The sequence below is a fragment of the Phalacrocorax carbo genome, chromosome 4 (genome assembly GCF_963921805.1).
Source record: "Phalacrocorax carbo chromosome 4, bPhaCar2.1, whole genome shotgun sequence".
Classification (NCBI taxonomy): domain Eukaryota; kingdom Metazoa; phylum Chordata; class Aves; order Suliformes; family Phalacrocoracidae; genus Phalacrocorax; species Phalacrocorax carbo.
This window is the reverse complement of record NC_087516.1, coordinates 58,002,024-58,028,067: the sequence shown is the minus strand read 5'-3', so window position 1 is coordinate 58,028,067 and position 26,044 is coordinate 58,002,024. Positions and strand designations below refer to the sequence as shown.

General features: G+C 37.9%; 1 protein-coding gene across 4 annotated transcripts in view; it reads right to left on the bottom strand.

Annotated features, from left to right (window-relative positions):
• Positions 1-1,468: 1,468 nt before the first annotated feature.
• SGMS2 (sphingomyelin synthase 2) overlaps positions 1,469-26,044 on the bottom strand; it is a 46,253-nt gene continuing 21,677 nt past the window's right edge. For all 4 annotated transcript variants that reach the window (XM_064450083.1, XM_064450084.1, XM_064450082.1 and 1 more), the window contains 5 exons: positions 10,109-10,766; positions 9,207-9,324; positions 7,262-7,415; positions 4,337-4,503; positions 1,469-3,490 (listed from right to left, as the gene is read on the bottom strand). In XM_064450083.1, the coding sequence (XP_064306153.1) occupies positions 3,287-3,490; positions 4,337-4,503; positions 7,262-7,415; positions 9,207-9,324; positions 10,109-10,563 (1,098 nt within the window). In that variant the 5' untranslated portion in view covers positions 10,564-10,766 and the 3' untranslated portion in view covers positions 1,469-3,286. The remainder of the gene's footprint in view (positions 3,491-4,336; positions 4,504-7,261; positions 7,416-9,206; positions 9,325-10,108; positions 10,767-26,044) is intronic.

The window sequence follows — 26,044 nt, the reverse complement described above, 5'->3', positions numbered from 1 at the left end:
AGCAGCGCAATTCTTTAAATGCTCAAATTAACCTTTTAGATCCGGGTTTAAATTTAGGTTAGGCATTTAAAGAAGCACATTTCATAAATGCAAAGCACCCAACAGAATCTAAGTCATACTGATACGCCAGGTGTACAAGCGTGGTGCCTTCTGCCTGGGAAATTCAACATGGAAATGCTCTTCAGTAGGGAGAAGAAGCATTTCATTTATAGTCACAGTACAGGTGCAGCTCATGTATCATCTGTAACAAAGATTATTGTAACTCCAGGAAAAAATAGTGACATACTGTAAAACATTTGGCATATTCAGCCCAAATAAGGTACCGATCACTTTACTGAGGGCTTAAGCTGTTCTTTTTACCTAATGCAATCCTTTTTCCTCTTAGGACGAAGCCATGTTTTCAGCTTCACAGAATTTATATGCCATGATCACTTTGTTCTTAAAGTTAATAATTTTTATGTACCAGCTGTGGTTTGTATTGGATAAACTACTACAGCAGTAAGCACTAGCATATACCATTACTTACCCCATTTCATCACCTTACATATAGGCTTAAAGAGTCTTCAAACACATCTATACCATCCAAGTTTGCAAAAGCAATTTAAAGCTATTGAGATAGTAGAAAAGTAGGGTTTTTCTGTTAATTAAACACACACACACCATTCTGAGGTTTTTGATACAATGGAGAAAGCTTAAGAACTCGAAGGGAGGGCCGAGCCAGAACAGGAATCAGGTATTTTTAGCTAGTGCTGCCATTTAAACTTTCCTTCTGTATTTCAACAGAAGTTTCTATCAGATTCAGCAGTAGAAGGAAAGCTCACACTGCCCAACAGCAGCATCATCTTTGCTTGGTTCTATTCCATCACTTTCATGTTTTTTCCTTCCAGAAATAGGAATAAGTATAAAAAAGGCAACCCAAACACCTCAAACCGCATGAAGAAATTCTACTTTGCAGATATATTACAGAAACGCCACTGAGACATGGTGGTGGCTATGCAGGCAATTAGCTATCTAGACTATCAAAGTATTTATTTTTCAGCCACCAGATGAAAACCACTATTTAAGTTCTTTACTGGAACACTTCTCATCATGTTATTTTCAAGGCATGGTTACCACTAATGAAATCCATTTGCGATTTCTAGAAGATAATATCACTACAAGTGGCTTAACATGACTGTATTTAACACAAAGCTTAGAATTCTGCTTAAAAAAAATATGCTCTATGAAGTAGCACTGATATAACAAGAATCTCGGGAGATTCACAGGCTGATATTGAACAGCTTCATTTATATGACGTGGGAAAAGGACTTCCAAATAAATGTTTTGATACTGGCTTTTTAGCTGCTCAAGGTCTGCCAGGAGCAAGCAAATGAAAACATAGGTACGCCCATAGACACAAAACTTCCACAGGCTTATTATAAGATTTTAAGAAGCTTATTTTAAATAACAAAACCAAACATCAGCAGAATGTCTTTCTTAGCTAAGTTTTACCAAGGATGTATTATAAGGAACATTGTTTATTGTATTATTTCAATAATGCACAAAAATATTTGAAACGCACATTAATAATATTCTTATGTACAACTCATAGCAATTGATCCCCTTAACTAAAAAATCTTATTAAATACTCTGTATTGCATTTTATAACTTTAACTGGGCTTTTTAAAAAAAGTTGTCATTTAAGTAAACTCTTCACACTTGTCACTCAGTTCAAGACATTTTTAAAATAACCAGCATTTCATTTATATTAGTACCACTTCAACACTTAATGCAGTTTTATCTTTGCTATCAGATTTTACTGAAGATTTGAAAACAAAATTAACTGCAGAAATTAATACAGAACATAAATGGTTAAACATAGAATGCTAATTTCCTACTTTGCTTTCTCAACAGTACAAAACAATAAAAACCAGCAAGAACCAGGTAGCTGTGAGTCTGTGTTTTTGTTACATGTTTGCCATGGTAATTTTCTCACATTCTCAGCCAACTTGCTTAAATAGCCACTTTAGTTGGCCTCAAACCTGGCCGGGGAGGGGGTGGGGTAGGGAAGAGAAAACAGAATTTGCATGTGAGTTCTGCCACAGTGTCATTTAATATGAAATGGTTTTAGGTAATAATTGAAGAAATGCTACTGTTGTAGGTATTCACCTTGGCACTTTAAAAAAAAACCCACAAACAAAGTCATAGAAACATGCCAACAGGCAAAAAAGAAATTCAATGCAGAACTATGGCTCCCAAGCAAACCTGCTACATACTGTCAGCAAGAGAGATAGCTACTAAAATTAAAAAGTTTATTTTAAATATAGCCCCATTTTGGACCTGGCCTTGCATTCCTCAAGCAGGTGAGATCTGTAGGACTTATGCCTGAATTAAGAACTGTATGATCACTCTTTCCAACAAGTAGTTTTGTTTAATTGTGTTTAACTACGCAGCAGCGTGTGCTTTTGTGTGTATATGCACATACATACACCGATAGGCACTGTATAGCTATATACACAAGGCCAAACTGCAATTAAAGGTTTAGACTTTGAAATGGTGTCCTTTTTTAAAAATAAAATTTTAGGCCCCTTGAGCTCTGATGTTGGCAGCTATTCCTAATTTGCAAAGTCATCAGGTAGCACAACAGTTTAAATATAAAATTACTAATAAAAATGTAAAAATCAGTATCTAGTAGAGTATATGGGAGATAACGGTGGTAAGTAGCATTTTAGGGTCATAAGATATTCGTACCCACAGAGTGTAAAAAAAGTCAAGACTTGCTTCCAGCTGTACCAGTCATGCAAAGGCCTTACCTTCATTAGCAAGAATAATGCAACAAACCACTTCCCACAATTGTGTTTTGCTTTTCTTTTTTTTTATACACCTCAGTACACTGATGTTGTGCCTTTACATGTTCACATGTTTTTGCCCTTGCACACTCCAGAAGTCTGAAGATGAGATTTTTGGGTGCTTCTGTGGATGAGTGATAGTTAGCAATGAAAGTGTTAATGTGGTCTTTGGCACCTCTATCTCATTAGTAAAGCAAAGTCCTGCTCCATTTTTTCTTGAATATAAAAAAATCCCATCAGTGGTGCATTCTATTAGCACTGAAGAGTAGAACAGGTCTGTACAGCCTGATGATACGAAAACATACGAAATGGCAATATGCGTGTCTACAATTGTTTTTCCAATCAATTGCACAGAAGCTTGGTCCACTTCTTCAGTTACAGTGTAGTCCTCTTAAGAACTTTGGTTACAGCATTAATGTTTTGGTAAAAAAACAGAGCAGATGCTTTCCTTCTTTTCTTCAGGTAGATTTTTCATTGTCTTCTCCTGTCTTCTGAACACGTGAATATTTTTTGCATGAAGATTTGAAGCAGCTAGGAGGCCAAGATATCGGCCAGGAAAAGCTACAAGGAACAGAGCCTTGCACGTTCTTCTCAAAGAAATAAAATATTGGATACCACCATGCTCGAGAGAGAAAATTTGTCTGCGAAGAGACCTTTAAAGTCTGTATTGGCACAAGTAGGTAAAGAGGAAAAGGAAACAGGCAATCAGTTTAAAGCATTACAATCAATTACGTTGAGTCAAGACAACTACAAAAAAAAGCCTATGTTCACATGCATTTCTGCAAAGACAAGGTGCATTTAGCCTAGAAAACACAGTACTGAGGCAGCGCATACTTCATAGTCCAAATGTCTACTACAGACTGAGCATCTTTAACACAAAGGGATGCTCTGTTGCTGTACAAAATTTAGGGAAACGAAGCACTCAAGTCTTTTGAACAGGAGTCCTTTCAGGCATGTCATGTTTCCATTGATCACTAATAGTTGAAAGCTAGATTAAAATGGCTGGAGAGCTGTGCTCCTACTTGAAAGTGTTCTTGAAACAACTGCAGCAGACACCTTCTAAACAATGTACTGTTCGTGACATTTACAGAAGAACTGTCACTAGACTTTTAGGGTGGTCTAGGTAATTTAGGTCTGTCAGAAATTGTTACTAAACTACTGTTTATTCATAAGCTTAGACAAACAAGGGCTATTCAACACATCTGCTACAGCAATAAAACCTTGAAGTTCAAAAGAAATGTTTCTAAGCCACAGTATCAGGAATTTCAAGAATAACTTTATAAAAAATAAGTTTTGAAATAACTTAAGAACAAGCACAGATCAAAAAAAGAACACCCTAATCCATTAAATATTTACTTAAACCACAGTAAAGTGAAACTCCTTGCCCAATTTGTTTAAACTTCAATATGGAACCTCTTTTTATCTTGAAATCAAGAGCTAATTTTGACTTTAGAGCAGTATTAACAATGGCAGGCCATACATTGATTCTAAAGGTATTTGCCACTCACCTTTTCATTAGCCATTGAGTGGTACCACCAGAAAAGCCGTGTAGTGATATAGTAAGCAATGATGACATCTATGGTATAGTGTTCATGAGCAACAAGGATACAAATTATTCCAGCAGCACTCATTAGCCAGCAGATTAAGTGATACCACCAGAAATGACGTGGTGAATCTATGAAAGAGAGATAATGGGCAGAAAAAAAAACCACACACAAAAAGCCATATACATTATTATAGCAGTCCACAAAGGGAAGGGGAAGATAAAAAAGACTATTTAATTAAGGCTACTAGATTTAAAAGACAATTCATTTGTACCACACTGGTACAAGAGCCCTGTTTGACATAGAAAACAAGACTGAAGAATTACAAACTTACTCACATGTTCTTACTTTGTAAAATGAACCCAAGATGAGCTTACAGGATAGTCAGCACTATCCCCCATTTTCTAGTCAAATTAAGTTTTCCAGTAAAACCACTTCTAGGGTGCAGAGGAAGAGACAGAATTTAGGCAAGACACATACGTTGATTATTTTACTTGGATGTGTTGAATCCCTGCTCTTTTTACAGTCTATGCTCAAGTAAACTTACACTCAAGTGAAATGTCTAGAATCGATATAACCTGAGCAGAGATCACAGATTAAAATAATAGTATCTCTTCCTGCTTAATTCCTAGGTTTTAACTACTTCACATGAAACCTCCATTCTGTGAAACAGGATACACTGTATGGGGAAGTACAGTATGTGAATTTATACCCTTTCATTAAAGACTAACAAATGGGAGCAAAGCTATTCTTCAAAATGCATTTAAGCCACTTCAGCGGAAAAGTTTCCCTGCCCTCTTTCCCCTTTGAAAAATGCCTTGGGTGTCACAATGACCATTCATAACTTCTGACAGGCTAACGGGCTTCATTTCACTCGCAGTGGGAGGTTTTGGCACCCCTTGCCTTCTGAGGCAATGGTCAGCCTTTACTTTCACACAATACCGGCAGAAAAGTTACTGATCTCAAAAAGACTACCCAGTAGTAGTTTGAGAGGCCTGCGCAAAATAGGTACTGCAGGGCGACTTAAATTTTGGTGCAAGTGTCAAAACAATAAATTCTCTTAACTCTCCCCAAAACATTTCAAACAAATCTGTATCTACTGATTTAAAAAAAAGGAACCAAGTAATCAAGAAGTTGACAAAAATGGCCCCAAGCAAGACATACATATGAAGGCTAAAAATGTAAATGACTACTCTAGGCAAAAAAGCTGGAGAGCAGAGGAATAAGTTGAGCAGCAAAGGGTGAAAGGAAGAGCACAGCAAAAAATCCACTAAGCCAGAAATAATAAAAACCTCAGAATGCTTCTCTTGCACTGAAGACATGTCATCAAAAGAGCAGAAGAGAATACAATAAGCAACCTCTTATTTAGAGCAATTATAGGGCTTAAGCCCTTGCTCAGATAACATTTTGCTAATTATACAGGAGGCAGAAAAGGAAAGCTATGCATTTCTTATTTATAGAGCTTAACTCTGCTGAAATATATGCCTAACAATTAGGCAGTGGTCAAAGGGCTTATTACAAGAATTTGTACAATACAATTCCTCCAACTCCTTATGATAAAAAAAAGTACATGAGTTATACCAGCCCCAAACACACTGAGTTATCTACATCTTTCCTGGTAGTAAAGATATTAAAGAGTATGTGACCAGCATTAAGCTGCAATAACATACACAAAACAAGGCAAACAACAAATCTATTAGGCTATTTTCCTAATAGTGTTCTGGCAATTTTGATGAGTTACACATGTCATTCCCCCAGTAACACTCACTTTACACAAAGGACCTAAGGCCTAAGAATCAGCAGACCATAGCCAACATCTTAAATCAGTGTTTGAAGAGGAATGTCTTGCATCCACAGATTTGAAGTTTGTTGTATTAAGCAGGTGTTTTTACATTGTGTTTTTTTGTTTAAGGCAGAATGTAGCACTGCAACACTTCCTTCCCTCAACATTTTAATAAAAGGAAGGCATTCAACTGATGCTGGCTAGTCTTATTTTTGTTTCACTGAGAATTACACATTCCCATGAGCCAAGCTAGCATTCGCATAGCTTGGGGCACAACAGTAGAAGATTCCCATTCCAAACATGTGAACTGGAAAGGGAACTCCCCACTACGCATTCATGAGCAGCCAAGTTCCCAGGGTAGAAGCTTTGCTTACCATATATCAGATTTAGAAGTTGCTGCTCAGTTTACCAAAGCTTTGATCAATGCAGTGTGTGCAACACAGACAGATTTTTACCCCCATGCCCCATAGCAATGTAAAGCAAAGGGGAAAACCATAACCCCAACTCTATCTTCTGTGCGCTTGCCAAATTCTCATCAACTTCAAGAGGCATAAGTAGGAGACTCTAGCAGAAGATGTTCCAGCAGCATGAATCAATTTTCCACTGTTTAAGTGTGCTGTACATCAGTTGCTTCAAAGAAATAACATTGCTTCTGGATGTGGTACAAGTGTGCAATGGCCTAGTGCTCAAGCCACAAAAATTCCTTTACACCCAAGGTATACCAGCCAACCTGCACAGAGCTAATCTGCATAAGTAACTACAGTATATTTTACCCAAAATTTGAATAACGTGTCAATGAATAATGAAAAGCTAGCTTGCTTCAACCAGTAAGCATTCTATATGAAGATAGGAGTGACATGACTAGTCACATTAAGCTGTTCATTAAAGCCCATACCGCTTTATTACACCCACATTCCATTTTCGCTCAGCAAAGTCACATTTTGCATTTCAAACCCATACACATACAACAGGCTGTGTACCAGTACCTTTGGAGGGCAGTACCAGTAACTTCTGGAGGGCAATAGTTTTTACATGCACTTTTATCATGTTTTTTCCAAGTACAACAGATTTAAACAAGAAAAGTGCTTTGAGATACCACCACTTACACTCTTTGATGAACAGGTAGATCAGCGTTAATACCACAGTGTGACCACTAAACAGGAAGTCTCCGCATAGGATGTGTGATCCAGTTATGGATAGACCACCACCAGAAATCAGTCGCAGGATCCTCTGAACCTTTGCCTGAGAATCTCCATTCAACTAGAACACCAAAATAGTACAAGAACAATTTAAGGTACACCATAACTGACTTGAGTAAACTTCTTGCCCAAAAGTATGTCGCTTCAGGGAGAAAGAGGGGACACAAATTATCTTAACTTTCTTTGGCTTTCTTTCACATATTCTTAAATAAACAAACATGCATATCAAAGTTGACAGGTGCTAAAGATCAGCTTAACACCACCAGCATTCTGTCTATGCTTTCCCAAGCTATTTTAAAATATGCATTGTATGAGAATGAGATGCAGAATATAGTGGAGAGGTAAACATGAAAAATTTGTGAGGTCAGGTATCTCATGATAGCCTTTGGTGGAATGGATAAAACCCATTCAAAACCAGTTCCAACACAGTACAACCTCACATACCACTTCTGCCATTCTGTTCAGAGACGAGCAATGTTTCTACAGGACAAAAACCTCGAACTCGCTTTATTTTAGATTTGGTTACAAACTCAGTCAGGACTTACTCAGATTTAGAGGATTTACTTTTTAGACACACACTAGGATCAACTTTTGATTCTCACAGATACTAGGCAAACACTTGGTTTCACCTAGCTGTTAAAGATTAACTCTGGAGAAAAAAAACAGCACAAACAAGATAAAGGGATAACTGAGTCTTTCATAATCAGAAAAATATTCACATGGAACAAAAAAGAAATCCAGAAGAGCTATCAAGTTTTTCCAGAGCTGAAGTAATTAATCCTATTTTAATGGCAGCAAAATGCACTTTCAGAAGAGACATTTAAGTGTCTGCTTACCCTTTCCCATTCCTGAATACACAACCTACTCCACAAAGTCATTCCCCAAGCTACTAGAACACCACAGTTGAGTCTTTACAACAGTGGTAGGTAAACAAAGCTTTTTCAAATAGATCCTGATTCATAAGTAGTACATCCACTGTGTTAAGTTGTCCCAGTGTAAGAGAATAAGATTGAACAGACATGATTCTGTACCTCAAGACCTACACAAGTCACAGATTCATCCCCCAAAACGGCAATATTTTCAGGTTTCAAAACACTTATCTTCTCAGCGCACAACCAAACTGTGTTACTCTGAAGTGCACCATTCTTTCACTGCAGCCAACACGATACAATATGTTCAAAGGCAATTAAATGTCTACAACTTTTTATTAGTAATCTAAAATGGCAGTAACAGAATTCCTTTGCATCACCACCTAACTACACCGCCACAAATTTTTTAAAATATTCTTGTAGAAATATTAGCATGTACATGTTTCTATACGTGTCAGCTCACTTAAATAGCTGAACTTGGTTAAGTCACATTTATGTACATTTTGCAGGTTGGAAGCAGGGACAGGCAGCTGACATCAGGTATTGTGACAGCTCTTGACAAAATAGCATGAAAAACAGGGCAAAGCATATGATAACATTGTAGTTTAACAGGATACTGTAACACAAGCTTGTGTATGAGCCTATGAATTACAATATTGACCTTAAGTATCCCATCACATAAGAAAAAAATATTGCTACAGTATTAGAGTGATTAGCCTGAGTCTCAGAAGCAAGCTTACTAATTGGTGGCAGCACTATTTCAACATAGGTACTTTCCCTTAAAGCATCTTAACTGCAGCAATGGCTTGAGGCTCTTTCTGTATCACACAGCTTTCAGTTTGTCACTATCTAGGTTTCTGAAGACATCAACTGAAAATAATTGTTATTTATTAACACCTGGAATATTATCTTCTGTTTGCTCTAATGAGCCACAAGGACTCAAGCAGAAACTAAGGCAAGAAACAGGGAGCAAAGGCTCTTACCTTTGGTGCACACTGAAAATGCATTCCAGGCACAGGTAAGGTGGTAACGTACATAGTAATACAGCGGTACAGATACAAAGTTCCTATTATAAAAAAGAACCTGCGTCCCACTATTGATCTGAAAGGGAAGGGGGAAAAAAAGATTGAGTACAAAGTTCCCATGCAGGATATGTAAAAGTTACCTGTAACAGTTATAACAGCTTTATTATATAGCTGAATCCCTAGAATTAAAGAGCAGCTCCACCCCCTGCTCTTCACCACACACTTCTCTAAATCAAACACTAAAAAGTCTTTCTTCAGATTTTAGTCTTACTAGCTCATAGTACATAACTACTACAGAGCTCCCACCAAAGCTACCTAGCCAATTTAATGTTGCCTCACTTTAACTTAAGTGAGCAGTCAGGCATAGTTTTCCTTGACTTGGTGACCTTCTCTTTTTAGTCCCATATTATAACCATGTACTTGACTTAAATATGTATCATTTAAGCAAATGAAGACAAAGGAAAAAGCTTCTAGTCTAGCTGCAGAAGAGAGCGGGTTCCTCCTCAAATGTGGGTGATGTTTTTTTACATTATCATGATCTTCTCTGTTTAAACACCACCATGTTAGTAAACACACTTTGGGAAAACCCAGTCCCAGAATAAATTTGGCTAGTACAACATAGGTGTCAAATTCAGATGTAAAAAACGTTTATTGAATAATCAGGAGAAAACTGTGTTTCTGCAGTCCAGCATGGACACTGGAACATTTTCCAAGTAAGTCATCTCTCTCTCATTTTCCTGCCAGCCCTATTCAACAATATTGCTACAGATGCTACCATAAAATTTCTTCTATCCAAAGTGAACGAAGGAAACCAATGTTCTGAAAACATACAGCAGAGAAAAAAACATATAGCTACTTACTTGTATCTAAGAAACAACCACTGGAATATCCATAATCCAACTAGTATCATTCCATTTATTTCTGATACAGAAAAAGCCCATTTCACACGATCAATGTAATCAAAGAATTTGTCAGGCAAGGGAGGGCTTAGCTCCTTTGGAGGTACTCTCTCATGGACCACAGTGATCATGACAGTTGTTAGAATCAAGTTGAAGAGAGCATAGACAAAGGCAATGCCTGTTTTCCACCATTCCAGAGGAAATTTGTTCCTAGACTCAGCAGGCATAGCAATCTGGATGTAATCAGGATATTTCTTTGCTGTTTTTCGCAAACCGTTAGACAAGCCCTTTGGTTTGCTAGTGCCATTTTTGTTCTCTTCACTGACTGAGAGAGTAGGTCTTGAGTAGCCATTAGAAGTGTCATTGTTTTGACCCTCCATATGTTCTTCAAGCTTTGCTGTCTCAATGGTATTCATTCCCAAGCGGTATGGCCAAATCGGGTTTATCAGTGACAGATTTCTGGGCTCTCTGAAGTCTGTTAATCTTTGAAGTCCAACGTTCTTGTTCCTGGATGATTTTTGATGTCTGTAAAACTTTAGAAAGTGTCCATTGTGCTTTCACTATTCAGATACTGTACAGCAAGTTGTGAAGACAAATCTTTCCCCTAGTGCTGCATCATCTGCAAAAAAAGAAAAAAAACCAAAACAAAACAGATACTGAGAGTCAGAGCTAGTAATGTGACACTGAACAAAATCTTAAAAATGCTTATTCTAAGTTCCATCCAAGTCTACTTACATATACAGTCAAAAGGCAAACTACAGACAGGTGGTTACTGTTAAATAATTCAAGCTAGTTTCTATTGAGTAACTTGGTAAATCTCTGGGCAGTTGAGGAACTAGTAGGAACTTAGTTCTTTTCTTTCTTCCTCTCCTCTCTTTTAAAAGGACAAGATCCACAAACTTTACTGATCACAACAGCACTTGCTTTATCAGTATCAGAATGAAGACTAACCCATGTTTGCAGCAATATTGCTTTTTATTGCTTACGGGCATTCCATGCAAAATACCTCCTTTTTGACCCTAGGGTTGCTACAGATATTAGTATAGTTTGTCCATTACAGATTAGGTAATCTTGCTAGTCCAGGTGATAGGACAGAAAACAGAAGGGCGCTATCGGAATTGATTGTGTAAGGCATAAAGTAATTTAGATTCATCTAGAAAATCTATTCAGAAGATAGCTCTATTTAGCATTCTTGAATATAAATGGGTATTTCAACCAAAGCAGTAAAAAAATGTGTCTACATAGCTACTATGTCTACATATACTACATAATGTTTGAAATTTTAGAGAACTGAGAAATATACCTCTGAATTAGATTCTTAGTTATTGTAACATATGTATGGAACAGACTACAAATGGATCTGTGTTTGACCTTTAGTTACTTAAGAATATGTCTAAATAGATTTTGGGTTTGGTTTTTTTTGAAAGCAGGAACAAGTAGCAAGATTCATTATCATGCAGGATTTATTTCAGGCTGCATCTGTCGATTCAGTAAAATCTCATTAGGTAAAAGAAATAGATAAGTACATATGTTTTATAACATCATTTTCTACAAGGAGAAAAGGATGCAATTTACCTCTACAGAACTGACATTGCTCTAGTCAAAACAAAGGCCTTTCCCCTCTCCCATCTTTAAAGTTCTGTGAAACCCCTTATCATAGTTGTGATGTACTTATTTTTATTACTTTGTTCAGCTCCTGTGGCAAAATTAGTATTATAATGTACAAAGTGTTCACTATCTACCAGCAAATTATAGTCCTCTCCTTTTTAATTGTTCCCCCAAGAGAAGTTCAACACTATCACCACCTCAAGTCTGCAAGCCAACAGTTTGCCACGCTGCATGTACAATTAAGTCATCATGACAGAGACTAAAGCTGGCAGTCTCCCTAACCGTACATCACAGAACTTGACTTAACAGAAAACAACATGCTCAGGGAAAAACTGTCCAGTAACTGATCTCTTGATAGCAAGGACGATCTAAAACCAAAACAGCCTGGGAGGTCAGGTGTTTGCTTTGGTCCCCCCCCACCACCACCCCCGCCCCCACCCCAAACAGAGAAGACATTTAACATAGTCAGCATGTAAGTCCCACTGATTTTCTAGCAGCTGCTCTTGCTGCTGAAAGAGAAAAGAGGTTCAGATCAAATATGTGAGATTCATACAAATACTGAAATAGTCAAGAAGCATTTCTAAACAAACCTCTCAGCACTTCTGAAATCCACTGTCATTGCTTGACCTTTCCTCAATCCCTAATCAACAAGTGTATGAAAACTGAAACACACAACACCTGAGCAACAACTCTCCACCCCCAAAAAGACCACAACACCCAAGCGAAGAAGTGGTGATTTCAGATGCTTTTTCTCCCTCTTAATAGACTGTAACCTCTGCTTCACTAAGAGAACGGGATGTTTAACCCAGCAGCCAGCCAATGACCTCTCTGATGCTTCCTACAACTAAGAGTATTCTTTCAGAACAGCTGCAAAAGCAACAGCCTCACTTAAAACTGTAGTAGAACAACACTTCAACTTTCACAAGTCCTTTTCTTGACACACACATTCTTCTGTTTCCTCTGAAGATATGCATACGACAGACTGCTGAAGTGACGGAATAGAAAAAACCTGAACCTGTGTAGTTGCTTACATTTAGGAACACAGGTCTACTTAGCACTCACCTACTAAGTCAAGACCCTTCTTCGCAGCACAGTGTTATACACAGCAGTCACTGATGTAGAGATCAGCAATCAAAACTTGATACATTTTATATCCTGCACAGTTGAAACATTTTTAGAATTATGCATTTACTGAAGAACAGAGGCCATCATAGAAACAGAAAGTAGCATGTACCTCACTTAGTTCCTTCTCTTCCCCACAGATACCTACCACCACCAGTAACGTATGGAAGAATTTTTTCTTTTCAGATATTTAATGGCATCTGCGTAAGCCTGAAAGATCAAAGAGCATCTGAACTACAGATTAACAATAACCTAACAACCTAAAAGTAGAGTGGCACTCAGGTTTTAATATTAACTTAAGCAAAGCAATTATACCTACAGCTTCACAGAAAAAAGTTGTGTTCTTTCCTGGTACTTTTAAATGGACCGTAAGGCATATTGATCTACCATTTATGATGACTCATCAAGATTATTTCAAGCAGAGTACATACTGCGGTCAAACCTTTGTTTGCATTGGTAGTTCAAGGTGCTATACGTCATCTGACCAGTGATCTGTAAGAACACTCTTTCCTTTATAGTACCTTTTCAACCTGTTTCTCCCACATTCTAAAAGAAAGCAGAAACTCTATTGATGAAAAATACCAAAACACTCTGCTTGATGCTTTCAGTGCCTTGCTGCCAATCTGACTGGCCAGAGAAGTGACAGATGTAGAGTACCAACAGCCTAATCATCCTCTGATACAGGCTGTAAAAGGAACTCGCCAGAAGTATACAGGTTTTTCTTCCAGCTTCCTGTCCCCAATTCACATATCCATCCAAGTCCCTGTGAGGGGTGTGCTCCTTTTAGCTTCCATGTTGTCCTTATATTAATTTAGGTAAAATATCCTATTGCTTCTTTTGTTAAAGCTGGAATGTCCCATATCAAAAACAGACATCCGTAAAAAGCCTAGTATTAGGCCTTAGACTTCTTCAGTAACGCTCAGACCTGGCCATCTTGCCAACATCTAGGGTATGAAAATCAAACCCAATTGCTCTAAGCTATGGACCATCCAGTGGGGGACTCTCACAGAATTGGCCAAGTAACCCAAGAGAATAAAGTTTCTGTAAGGGATAAACCCAGGTTTTAAGAACAAGTTTTCTTTTTGGAACCACTTCAATACCTTCTAAAAACAGACACGTACCCTCTTCCTAGCCAGCAATATTACAGCAGAAGTCATAATTGCCACAAGGAACAACTTATTTCCAGGAAAATCTTAAGAGTGAAAGAGACACAAAAAGAGCAGGGGTCCTATTTATCCTGAGCTTCTACTTGCTCCCATGCAAATAGCTGCTTTAGTTTTCTGCATCCCCATTTGACCGTCATTCAAAAGATACTTGACTGGGGGAATAGCTCAGAGGAGTGCAAGAAAGCACGTCTACATTTGGCTCTTTATACTAGAACTTAAGAATAACAAGCAGTTTTATTTAGCTTGTTAGTCATCCAATCTTCACATAAAGGTCATTTTCACATAAGTTAGCTCACAATTGGTGTTTCTCATCCAGTATTTGAAACTCCTGTAACTTCTCAAAATATTTTAAATTCTATAATTTATCAAGGACTGAATAGTCACAATTTGCACAGGCCTTCCAAATAAGTAGTTCTTAACCTGCTGTTCCAAATATGAACAACACTACTGGAACAGGAGCATCCAAAACAGTAAGACCAATCTACTCTGACGTTAAGGAAACCTACACACTCACATATAAGATGGAAAGGGTTTCTAGGCAATAGTATTTTTAAACCTCATTCACTTTTGTTAAGGTCAGCTCAAACATTTGATACAGCTGTAATATATTCTTGTATTTGGTAGTTGCAGAAAAACCAAGACAGTTGGAAGTAACAAGAGAGAAAGTTATCATATTGTTGTCTATATCACAATTAGCAGGAAACTACTGTTAGCTTGTTTGTATTTTCTTCACATTTTTAGGACTACCTAAGGGACCAGAACTGGAAAAGAAGCTAGGTAGCCTCTCTCACCTTGACAGCAATGAATAAGAACGGACTTTTTGGTGTTTCTCTTTTTATTTTTTATTTTTAAAAGCATCCCTTCTTTCATGCTATATGTATGCCTCACAGCATGCAGACCACAGAGAACGGCAAAAAAAAAAAAAATCACACCACCAAAACCCAAAAACAACTGCTAAACCAGATCTGAGCAAAGTACATTTAGGTATGCAGAAACAGGACTGAGTTTAATAGGTTTGCTTAGAACTTTTATTTCCCTACAGTAAAAATATTTTCAGAGCTGTGTTCATCTTTCAGCTGCACAATGTTTATGCTTACAATATATAAGCACATGCACAAAGTGAACTGCAGTTTATCTACAAGTTTATCTACATTCTAATAGACTGCCAGCACATTTCTTGCTCATGTGGTGCGAAAGAAGTACAAGATAAAGCTGTATTACAGAAGTGCTGTTCATTCAAATGCTCTCAGAATGGAGATCATCATCATACTGTCACTTGTAATAAACTTCAACTTTTATAAAAAGCATTAACTACTTATCCTGTACAAAATTCTTTTCAGTAGTAGAAATAGAGCAGATACACTACCTCTTGAGAGGGGGATTTTGCAATTCTCTCATTTAGGATTACTAATGTACAAAGCGATGCTGTATTTCAAGGACTAAATCCCTACACTTACCCAGATAGAGGGGAAAAGCTTCAAGGTTGCTGGTTATCCATTTGTACAATCCAAGTTTTACCAGTTCTGTGGAATTCTGTTTCTTCACACCTCTTACTAGTAAGAGGGATATCAGTTTCCATTTTCCTGACATTTAGTATTCAGTGTGTTTCCAAACAACTGTTTGGTCCCCAGACTCCAGAGGATCATATTTGGTAACTAAGAATCTGATGCCCTTTAAAGGTGTTTAGTATCCTGAAACCAGACAAGCTTAGATTTTCCTCCCAGATATTTACCCTTATCTTTTAAGAACCAAGGTCACAATATCGGTTAAGTGTCAATTATCTTTTAGTGCTAGAGTAACTCATTCTGCTAATAATCCACCTGTATATGGCATAAGACAGTTTTACTTACAGGTTAACAGCCTTTCCTAAAACAAAGGTATTGAGAATGGGCAGAGTCATACCTGTAGAATCAGAAGCTCTAACAGAATAATTCAGGGTAGAAGACACCTCAGGAGGTCTCTAGGCCTCTGGCCAGGAACAGCTATGATGTCAGATTAGTTGCTCAGTGCTTCACCCAGCTGTACCTTGAACACTTCCAAATATGCACAACCTCTCCACGCAGACTGTTCTACTGCATGGTTTTTCTCACAGTGAAAGTTTGGGGTTGTTGGTTTTTTTGTTTGTTTGTTTTTTTGTTGTTTTTATCTACTACTAAATCACAAATTATGCCCCTTGTGTCTCATCCTCCCACCACTCTGAAGAGCCAGGCCCCAATGTTCCTGACCATGTCCTTGAAGGTGCAAAGGAGCTGCTGCTAGGTCCCCCAAGCCTTTTTTTCAGGCTGAAGCAACCCACCTCCCCCAGCTTCCCCACACAGGGCCTGTGCTCTAGCCTCCTGACCACCCTGACAGTTCCTCTACTGGGCTCGCTTCCAGTTTATGTTTTTCCTGGATCAAGGACCCAAAATCAGACACAGTATTCCAGATACAGCTAAGAAGTACTGAGCAGAGAGGAATAATCACTCTCCTATAAATACTGGCTATGTTCCTAATAAATACAGCTCAGGATAGCATTGGCTGCCTTCACTGCCAATGCACATTGCTAAATCCCTTTTCAACAGAGCCAAAAGAAATATTGACCTTTTTCCAAGAGGCTAAAGACTCCCTCAACTTCTTCACTCCAGAAAAATAAGATTAAGAGTAACTCTTCTTCCTACTTAATCCATCCCCTCCAAAATAAGCCTGTTTCATTATTTCAGATCTGGACAAATCTGCTAACCTGAATTGATACTTAAGCACTGAATCAGCTGCTTTTGAATAAAGGAAAAAAGGTAACCTATCACTGCATATTTTGTAACATTGCAGAGGAATGTTGGGCTTATGTCCTTTCTTTCATTCATTAAAAATGACTATTTTAAACATTCCACAAGGAGTAGAAGCCACTGTACTACCTCAGTCTTATCAGGCAAAATAATTCCCAAAGAGTGCCAAAAGAAACCTCTGGATCATCAGGCTTTTCTTTAGTTTGCTGTCTGAGCATCTGGGGCTTCTCACTGCTAATTGCTTTCATTCTGCTATAGCTTTGCAGACGCTGTTAAAGAACCACTACCCAAAGCAAGATTCTTCTCAAAGAGACAGCAAGGTTTAAAGATTTGATAAGAGCCCAGCAGCACATCTGATGCCCCACATCCCTTCTAGCTCACACAAAAGTTGCAGATTACTGGCTGTCAGGTGGGGGGCCTAGCACAGAAGGCAGGACTGTTTTAGACTGTTTTGTGAAATCCTCCACCTAGTTACCGAGGGTAAAGGTTGGGCTTCATAATGGAAAGTCAGACCCAGTGATTAGTCACCACTTTCAGTACAGGGCAGTGAGGAATCACAGTGACTAATGTGTGCTTTAGAATGACTGCTACAGCTTATCAGCCATCAGGCAGCAAGAAGAGGAAGTCACATACTTAGAGTAACTTTATCAGTGATACACCCTAAAAATATTTAGGTAATTATTAAGAGGATAATGCCTGTCAAATTCCCCCCCCCCCCCCCCCCGCTATTCCCAAAAAGCAGCAGTGCCAACTCCAAAATAAGAGGTCACATTTATGGGAACATTCTCAGATATTTCCAGCAGCAATGAGCACCCTCTTCCTAAAAGTTTAAATAAGAGGACAATAGAGAGGGCAATAACTGTTTAAACCTGTAGAGTGTTTTACAACATTAGCAGGTAATAAGGAATACACGCACAAGTTGTACAACCCAGGCAAAAGCTATTTTGGCACTGAAGTATACACAGAGGTTCATACCTCATAACTCACATTTAAGCAAAGCCTAATGCAGACATTAGTCCATGCAAAGCATATGACATTAGAGACAGCCATTAACTCTAATCCTCATGTAGTGATAGCAGAAAGACACCACATGAATTCTTAGGACAGGGCATATTTAAAACTGATTAATATCATACTATAAACTAGTTTCACAAATCCCTCAGTTTGATCAGCACATTACAAATTATGGATCTCTACATAGGAACAAAACACTTGCTGTGTTCAGACGCTCAAGCAATGAAAACATCTCTTCTCAGAAACACTAATATTTCCTTTCCCCCACTTCTTATCTCAGAGCATCCTGTATATGTATCCTGATCAAATCCTGACACACTGTTGAACAAATCAGGAAACAGCCACTGAATACCTTCTTCGCTCTTCCCCAGAAAATCTTCCAACAGCTTTCAGCTTGCTCAACTCTGATGTAGCTGCCTGAAAAGCTTCATGAATATTAGTTAAGAGGGATGATACAGACACAACACATCATCTATCATTGACGGTAAACACATGGGTTAGCTGAAACTGATCACGAAATATGATCTGCTCCCTATTTTGGTCTTCCCCTCTACCTTGCCACAGCTAGCAGTTCCTAATCCCACCTGCAAAAAAGCAGCAACAGCATAAGGCTCTCGCATCATAACCAATGCTCCCAATAAAATAGAGATGGCAATACTCAGACCTCTTTCAAGCTGTTTGTTCACAGGCTCAGACACCCAAATCTACATCCAGCTCACACACTGAATGTTTGTTTCCCTCTCACCTTGTTTGTTTTGGGGTTTGTTTTTTTTTTCCACCTTTTCATGCCACACTTTCAGAAGTAAAACCATGTAAGTTTAATTCTAACACCAAGAAGTTTAGACTACTGAGCAATTTCAGTGACTACTTTGATCAACCCACACAGATGCTTATGTAGGGGATGAGAACAACAGCACAGAATCCTTTCTTAAGACATTATTTGATCTTACAGTTTGCAATAACCAAAACTGTATCAAGTTTCTTATATGTAACTGGGTTTTTCACTGAAATTCTACCCATCAAGTTTAAGCACTACATAGTTAAAACTGTTCAAAAAAGTCATCATAACCTAAGCTTCCAATGCAGTCCCATGGTCTTCCTTAAACTTGTTCAAGTGTTCCATTAGCTCAAGATTTTCTATTAATAGAAGAAAATACTTTCCACATTATGCTGACAAGAAAAAACATTTCCTTTTTATATTATTTAATTAGTCAGGGAAGAAGACACTGTTTAGCCTTAAATACTAAACACTTAAGTACTTGCACTTCTACACTTCCTTCTTCATTTTTGTTTCTGCCACAGGCTGACGAACAGAACACACGCTTCCTTAGAATTCTCTTCTCCTGCCTGGCACGCTATCTCCCAACAACACTCGGTATCATTATTAAATTTTCAAGAGTATGGTAACAGTGGGACAGCAGTAGAAAATAATTACAAATATCACCCAAATTCTTTCTGTAATACACTTTGCTGTCTCCATTTGAGCCTCACCCTACAGGTGAGAAGAGGCCAAGAATACTATTAATGTGTTCTTAAGAAGTCAAAGAATCTTTCTGTTGCATTTTTTTAAATAACCAGAAGCTCTTTTAATAGTATATACATATTTAAAAAGTTTAAAGAAACTGTCTAAAAAAAGTCTTTACACCACAAGGTATGCGAAACGCTGCTTTGGCATAAGATACAAATTGAGTTAGAATTTTGTAGTTTAAGTCCTTCAGAAAGCAGGATCTATGCCCTACAGCAGATATATTATCCCTTCCCAAAACTTTCCATATCAGCACCCATCATTCAGTGTTTCACTCAAGACAAATAACACAAAAAACAGGTTTTCTACATAATACTGTTAGCATTCCAGCAAAGACTGGGAAACGAGTCAGGTCAAAAATCACATCCAGCCTCTGAGCAAATCTGATTTCCTTTTATTTGAAATAATGGACACTGTGAGCTGCCTTAAGTATTGAACACTCAGATGTGTGGGCCATAAGGAGAAAAGGAGTGTCACATCTTTACTCCAAAGATATCTTCCAAAGCCAAAAATGTTTCTTCCTAAATTCCTAGGATAACTATACTGAAGCACACGGTCAAAAAGTTGTATCATCTTCAACTCTAAAATAGTTCAATTCCAACAGAGTAATTAACTATCCTAGTCTAAGAAAGACTAGAGAAAGCTCTCAGCTTCCCAAAGTTTCCTCATGTCTGACAGTAAGATTTATAATTCTGACAGAATTGAGACCTATTCAACGCTGCTTCTACCAGGCAACAGTACAAGCCCTATGATAGCACAAACTATCATCTTATTCTGCAAGGAATCAGTCAGGGCAGTCACCTGAAGTGTCCAGGGTCAGAATTCACAGTAAAATTTCTTAACATGTTCAGACAGCAGAACACTGAATATTCATACGCACATATTGAGACACTTTCCAGCAACAGCTTGTTTCTACTAACCCTCAACATTTGAGCTGAAATGCTGACTTCACAGCCAGCAATTAAAAAAACACCAAACGAAAAACCCAACCGAAAACCACACACACCAAAAACAAGCAAAAAAAATTAGGGAACAAGTTACTATTCTGTTTAACTCTACGAAACATTTTCATCATGCATACAGGAGACAGAATAACACAACACAAGAAGGCACTCACACACCTACATACTTCCTCAAAACTATAACTATTCTGAACTGCTAAGTAAGACTCTATGTTGTTTGATACGTACTAACGTGAAGGTCTATTTGAAGTATAGTTTGATTATCTGCCAACGTAGCTCATGGGCAATCACTCTATAGGTGCTGTCTGGCTAAGAGGTAAACAAAAAAGTCCTCTTTGACAAAGGTGACAAAAAGGTCCTCTCAGACAAGGCTAGATTTAAGTCACATCAGCCTGTACATTAAACATTAGGCCAAAACTGATTAACCAGTTTTGATGCTTTGATGTCCTGAGGAAGAAGGTCCTGTTGAGCTATGGCACAGGTCAGCTCATGAGCACCTCTGGCCTACATGCCTCCAACTCCTCAAAAAGACTTGCTTCAGATGAAGCATTTCAATCTGCTCCTTCAGGCTAAGTCTGCCCATAATGAGTTCGCGCCAGAGATGGTGAGATTTAGCAAAAAAAGAAGCAGCAGCCACTTCATAGTTCAAACGAGGGCCAAGAAATTCTAAACTAAGAAAGAGGAGAGGTTTTCTAGATGTACACACACCTCCAATTCACATATCTGGAATTATAAAGTGATATGTCACTTTATGATTTTCTTGCAGTGGCAAAAAATAAAGGAAGCAAAGGCTGCCGTTGCTCTTCAATTCTATCTACAAACTGTCCTAGACCTACAGGACTCATGAGGAAGAGATGGAAGGTGTGGAAACAGTATTTTAAAACAGTCACAATAGCAACGAGACAAAAAAGTAATCCAAAATAACAATACATTTTCCGTCCAGTAAGACTGTCTTTTACTGCATTGAATCACACTATTACAAATATACAAAAGTACTCCGACCTGCAGTTCACAAGCCTTTTGATGAAGGGATAAAGGCTTATAACCCAATTCTGACTGAAAACACTATAGTATATCACTATAAAAGCATGTGTAAGTAGATTTCTCATGTTCCACCCTCAGCAACACACAACTCAATCATAAACTAGGTAACATCAAGCACCTGCTGAGTAATACAAACCATTAAAACCAGAGTAAGCATTTTCATAACAGTGTTATGCAAGATTAGTCAAGACAATAGCTCCTCATGCAAGTTATGTGAGGCTTAAGTACAATACTGCTCTTCTAGCTGTCCTTACAATTGCAATACAGACTTGGATAACCACCAACCTTTTCTGCGTATTACATACATCACATTGAAATTTTGACTAAATTGTGTTGCCTTAAACTCGATCTCAAAAGGCTTGCAGTGCTAAAAGCTTTGTGTCTGATTTCACTACAACAGGATGCAGGGGAAGAATAGGAAGAAAGCTCACATGCATGCACACTCAAAAAAGTTGTCAGTACTGTAAAAGGACATAGTTCTAGTGTTTGCCATTAATGCAGCACAAAAGAACAGAGAGCTCCTGCTTTCCTGTAACTCTTTTGGGCTCCAGACCTTTGAGAGAGAATGGTGTCCCATTTTAACTTCAGTCATACAGTACCGAGCTCCTCAAATATAAGAGAGCTAAAGGGTTTATAGTCCAAACCCTATGATGTTTAAGAGTTTATTTTAAACTTTCTGAGAGTCCAAATTAAGGGGGGGGGAAAAAAGGAAGAAACAGAAACTGTTTATAGGAACAATCATGCTGAACAGTAAAATTAAGCCAGGCAGCTACTCGTCTTGTTCAGATTGTCCAACAACTAGAAAGCAGTGTACACCAGAAAGTGTGAACTGCCTGCAACCTGCAGATTTATGATTTTTAAAAAAACTAAACACTACATATCAATGAAAATACTTTTAGAGCAAGAAGTCCAATTATTTTTATTTTTGTTAGAGCTGAGAACTTCTTTAGCCCAGCTACTTTAGCTTTGATATTTGACAGGCATCGTGCCTTGTCCTGTGGTTGGTCAGTTGAGATTTATTTCATCCATCTTTCTAACCTCTATAAGTCAGTGACTTTTACCATAGATATACACCTTATTCCACCCTACTTTACAAAGACTAGTTGTTCTACACAGAAAAAACTACTACTTAATACTTATGCCTCCTCATGCATATGAAAATAGTTCAGCCAATTTAAGAACTGCACAGAGGAAGCTAATGACCATGGTTACCACAAAAAAAAAGCTACCCTCAGTAGAGAAAGCTTGCCATTCAGCTATATAGCAAGTGTGATATTCAATGTCATGGTGGTAAATACTGCTAAGATGATGAATTTTAAATACTGTCTGCAAATTCAGCATACGTTCACTGCAGTGGATAGAAGTTTCAACGCATTAACACTCTACTCTTCAGTAAGTTGTCTTTTGTCTTCATATTAACTTCCAGGTTCACTATGGCACCTTAGAAAGAGAAATGCCTTTAATACTTCTTGCTTCAGAGCCAAACAGGATGCCATAGCCCTTCCTCTCAAAACTGAAGTCCATCGTGGAAGTTAACTATTTCTAGGAAAACAAAAAAAACTGAAAGGAGTTGTTTTTCTATTTTAGTACATGAGTGCTTTTAATGGTCAATACAGGATTCAAACTAGTGCAGTCAATCATCTTTCTCACAAGGATGGAAAGAAACACAGCCTCACTGGGGAAGTCCACCATTAGCCTTCTGGCATGTTTTCCACATCAAGTAGAGTTGGTTGGGTGGGTTTTTTTGTGTTGTTGTTTTTTTAATTTCAAAAATCATTGCCTATAGCTGCCCACAAAGTATATACATGCAGTGAAACAAAGCAGACTGAGCATCTGCACTTCTTCAATAACTGCAGCGAGCAAGTGTCTTAAGTTGGCCTTGTTACTTATTAAGTAGAGCCAAGTTTTGTGCTCATGAGCCTCTGTAAGTCCAAGGTGGTATGCCAGAAGACAGGAATGAACTCTTGTCAAGTGACACACTCAAAATGGTATACAAAGTCAAAGTGAAATCAAATGAAGACCAGTTTGTGCTTCTGAGGATGGTGCTGTAAAGAACTCTTACATAGCCTCCGTACAAATTAGTGTTATGAATGTAGGAAAAACCACAAGCTTTGGTAGGAATTTTGTCAGGCTCCTATTACACGGGAATTAAGAGTAACACGAGTAACTTTAAGCTACAACAGATGGATAGTTTCTATTCACTCCTGTAATAGGTATGTTACCAGAAAAACTAGTAAGTATGAACTAATTCAAAGTAGATCCATATTATTTTCTTTCAGCATTAAACAACAACAAAAAAAATTGCTTTCAGAATTTCAGTCTAAATGCTTTCGGATTTATACTGAAATTGTAATACATAAGTTTGAATCAGAATAACTGGCAGAGGGTGAAATGACAGAATTCTACATTAAGGGTGTTTTTAGCACTGTTAAGACAGCAACGCAGCATTCTAGTCTTTAAAATGTCCTTTTGAGGCAGCAGCGGTGATAGGAACAACTCGCTTCAATACAGTCTGTGTTCAGTCATAAACCAAGACATGGGCAGTGGTATTTGGCACCATTATAAAGCATCTACAAATAAAAAATGCTGTTTCCCCATTTACAAGGTTGATGTGGGAAAGTACAAAAAAGAAAATCAGATGAGCTGTAATAACTGTAGAAGCGTATTAGAACTATCAATGAGTTACAGGATTATATCATTCCCTCCATATAAAAGACAGGATTAACGACTATGAGGGATTACCTTCTTTACTGCTGTTCCTCATCAGCAAATTATGTCCACTAACCAACTCTCAAGCACTAGAGCTAATACAAGCAGGAACCTGGGTGTGTGCATAAGTAAACATTTTGTCACTGTTAGTTTCAGTTATGTGAAATGTACATAACTGTAAGAAGTCATTTAGTACTCATCACACAACAGCTTAAGATCCTAGGAAGCTAAGCTCTAAAAAGAGGAAAAACTAAGAAATGAAAATGTATTTCAACAGGAAAAAACCTGTGAGCAGGTGACTTCTTAAGAAAGAACTTTTACAGATGCAAGTGTTCTATTAAAGACATACTGGGGAGGGAGCATATACCCAAACACTTGCAATAACACTTCAATAAAGGAAAACCATTACCTTTTGCTTAGGGCTTTAAGCTAGTTCTTACAAGATCCAGGTACTGGACAGGCTCTACCAGAGGCCTGTTCTTCGAGGCTGGACAGATTCCTGCACTCTGATAGGGTTATGAGCTCCCACTTATTTTACAGGTAACCAAGATTTAAAAGAGAAACAAATCAACCAATCAAATTTAAGTTCTAGTATTCAAGGCATGAACACCAGAGATCTGCAATTAAATAAAAAACAAAACCTCCCGTAAGTTAGACTCTACAAATGCAAAATTCCAGTAATTTTTGCTAGTTCACAGCAAACACTTTGCCACCAGAACCTGCATAAAGGTGAAAACTGAATAAACACACTAGTATGACTTAACCCATGTTAGTACTCAAACTTAACACTTGGAACATTTGAGTTTGCAATAGTAACAAGACTGGCCTAGGCCTAAGATATCAACAGAGACACTACGCAAAAAGATCTTCTCTCTCAAATGAATATAAGTCACAACTTCACACAGGACATACTGGTTTATGACACGCAACGGGTGAACCTGCCTCTGAAACATCATATTTCACCAAGACATTACCAATTGCCCAGGGAGTTTCTGAAAGCCAGTGATTACAAACGGCTGCAGGCAGTTTGTGTATTCTCAGATGGGGGTTTGGAACGAACAGCTTAAATATATTTAGCTTCCTAGTTTTGTTTTTCTTGCTTTGTTTAATTTCTTTCATCATGCCCATCTCTTTCACCAAAATAACATTACCATAATTGAAGATACAATTAATCATTATTTGTACTCCAAACTTTTCAGTTTCAGCCACATGCTTATGCCTTAGATAAGAAACTGAATTCAACTCTACACATTCCATTTAAGATTCCAGATTACTACTAAATCAAGAATAATCCTGAATTAATTTTAAATTTAGCCATTCTTAAGGAAAAGTGTCAATAAGTGCTCCACATCAGTTCAGCTTAAATCACCCAAGTTAAGCTGATGCAACTTTCCAAAACATTTGGTGCTGCACCCAAGAGGCTCACCATCTTTTCTTCAAGGAAGAATGGGTGCACAACCCTAGTCCACTTTGCATCAGTAACCACAGACAAGTAAAAACAACTGCAAAGCTTAGTGTGAAGCTTACCACATTGCACAGGATTCTACTATGATTCAGCCTAAGGAAATCGGCATATATAAAGAAAAGGAAACAGAAGAGTACAGAAAGGAGCAGCAAGAAATTAACTCTAAAAGACAGGAATAGTAAGACATTGCTTTATGCAGCAGCAAAACACACCTGTTGAAAACCTCACAGTTCCACGGACAGCAGCAACTTATTCTTTATAAACTTCATAAACAAAAGTTAAGTGGGATGTCCCTGAAATTTAAACAGGGCCGTTGCAAGTTAACCTACATAAACAGGTGAAGGTAAGTGAAAGCAAGATACCTGCTTTTTTGTTCAGGTATTTCAGGTGAACAGGATGTTGCCTTTTCTAGGGTTACACATCTGAGAAAAAGTATTCTGTCTGGGAAATTACACAGTTCAATATTGGATATGTGCTTTTTTAACTATAAAACTATCTTGTCAGTGGGAATGCAACAAAA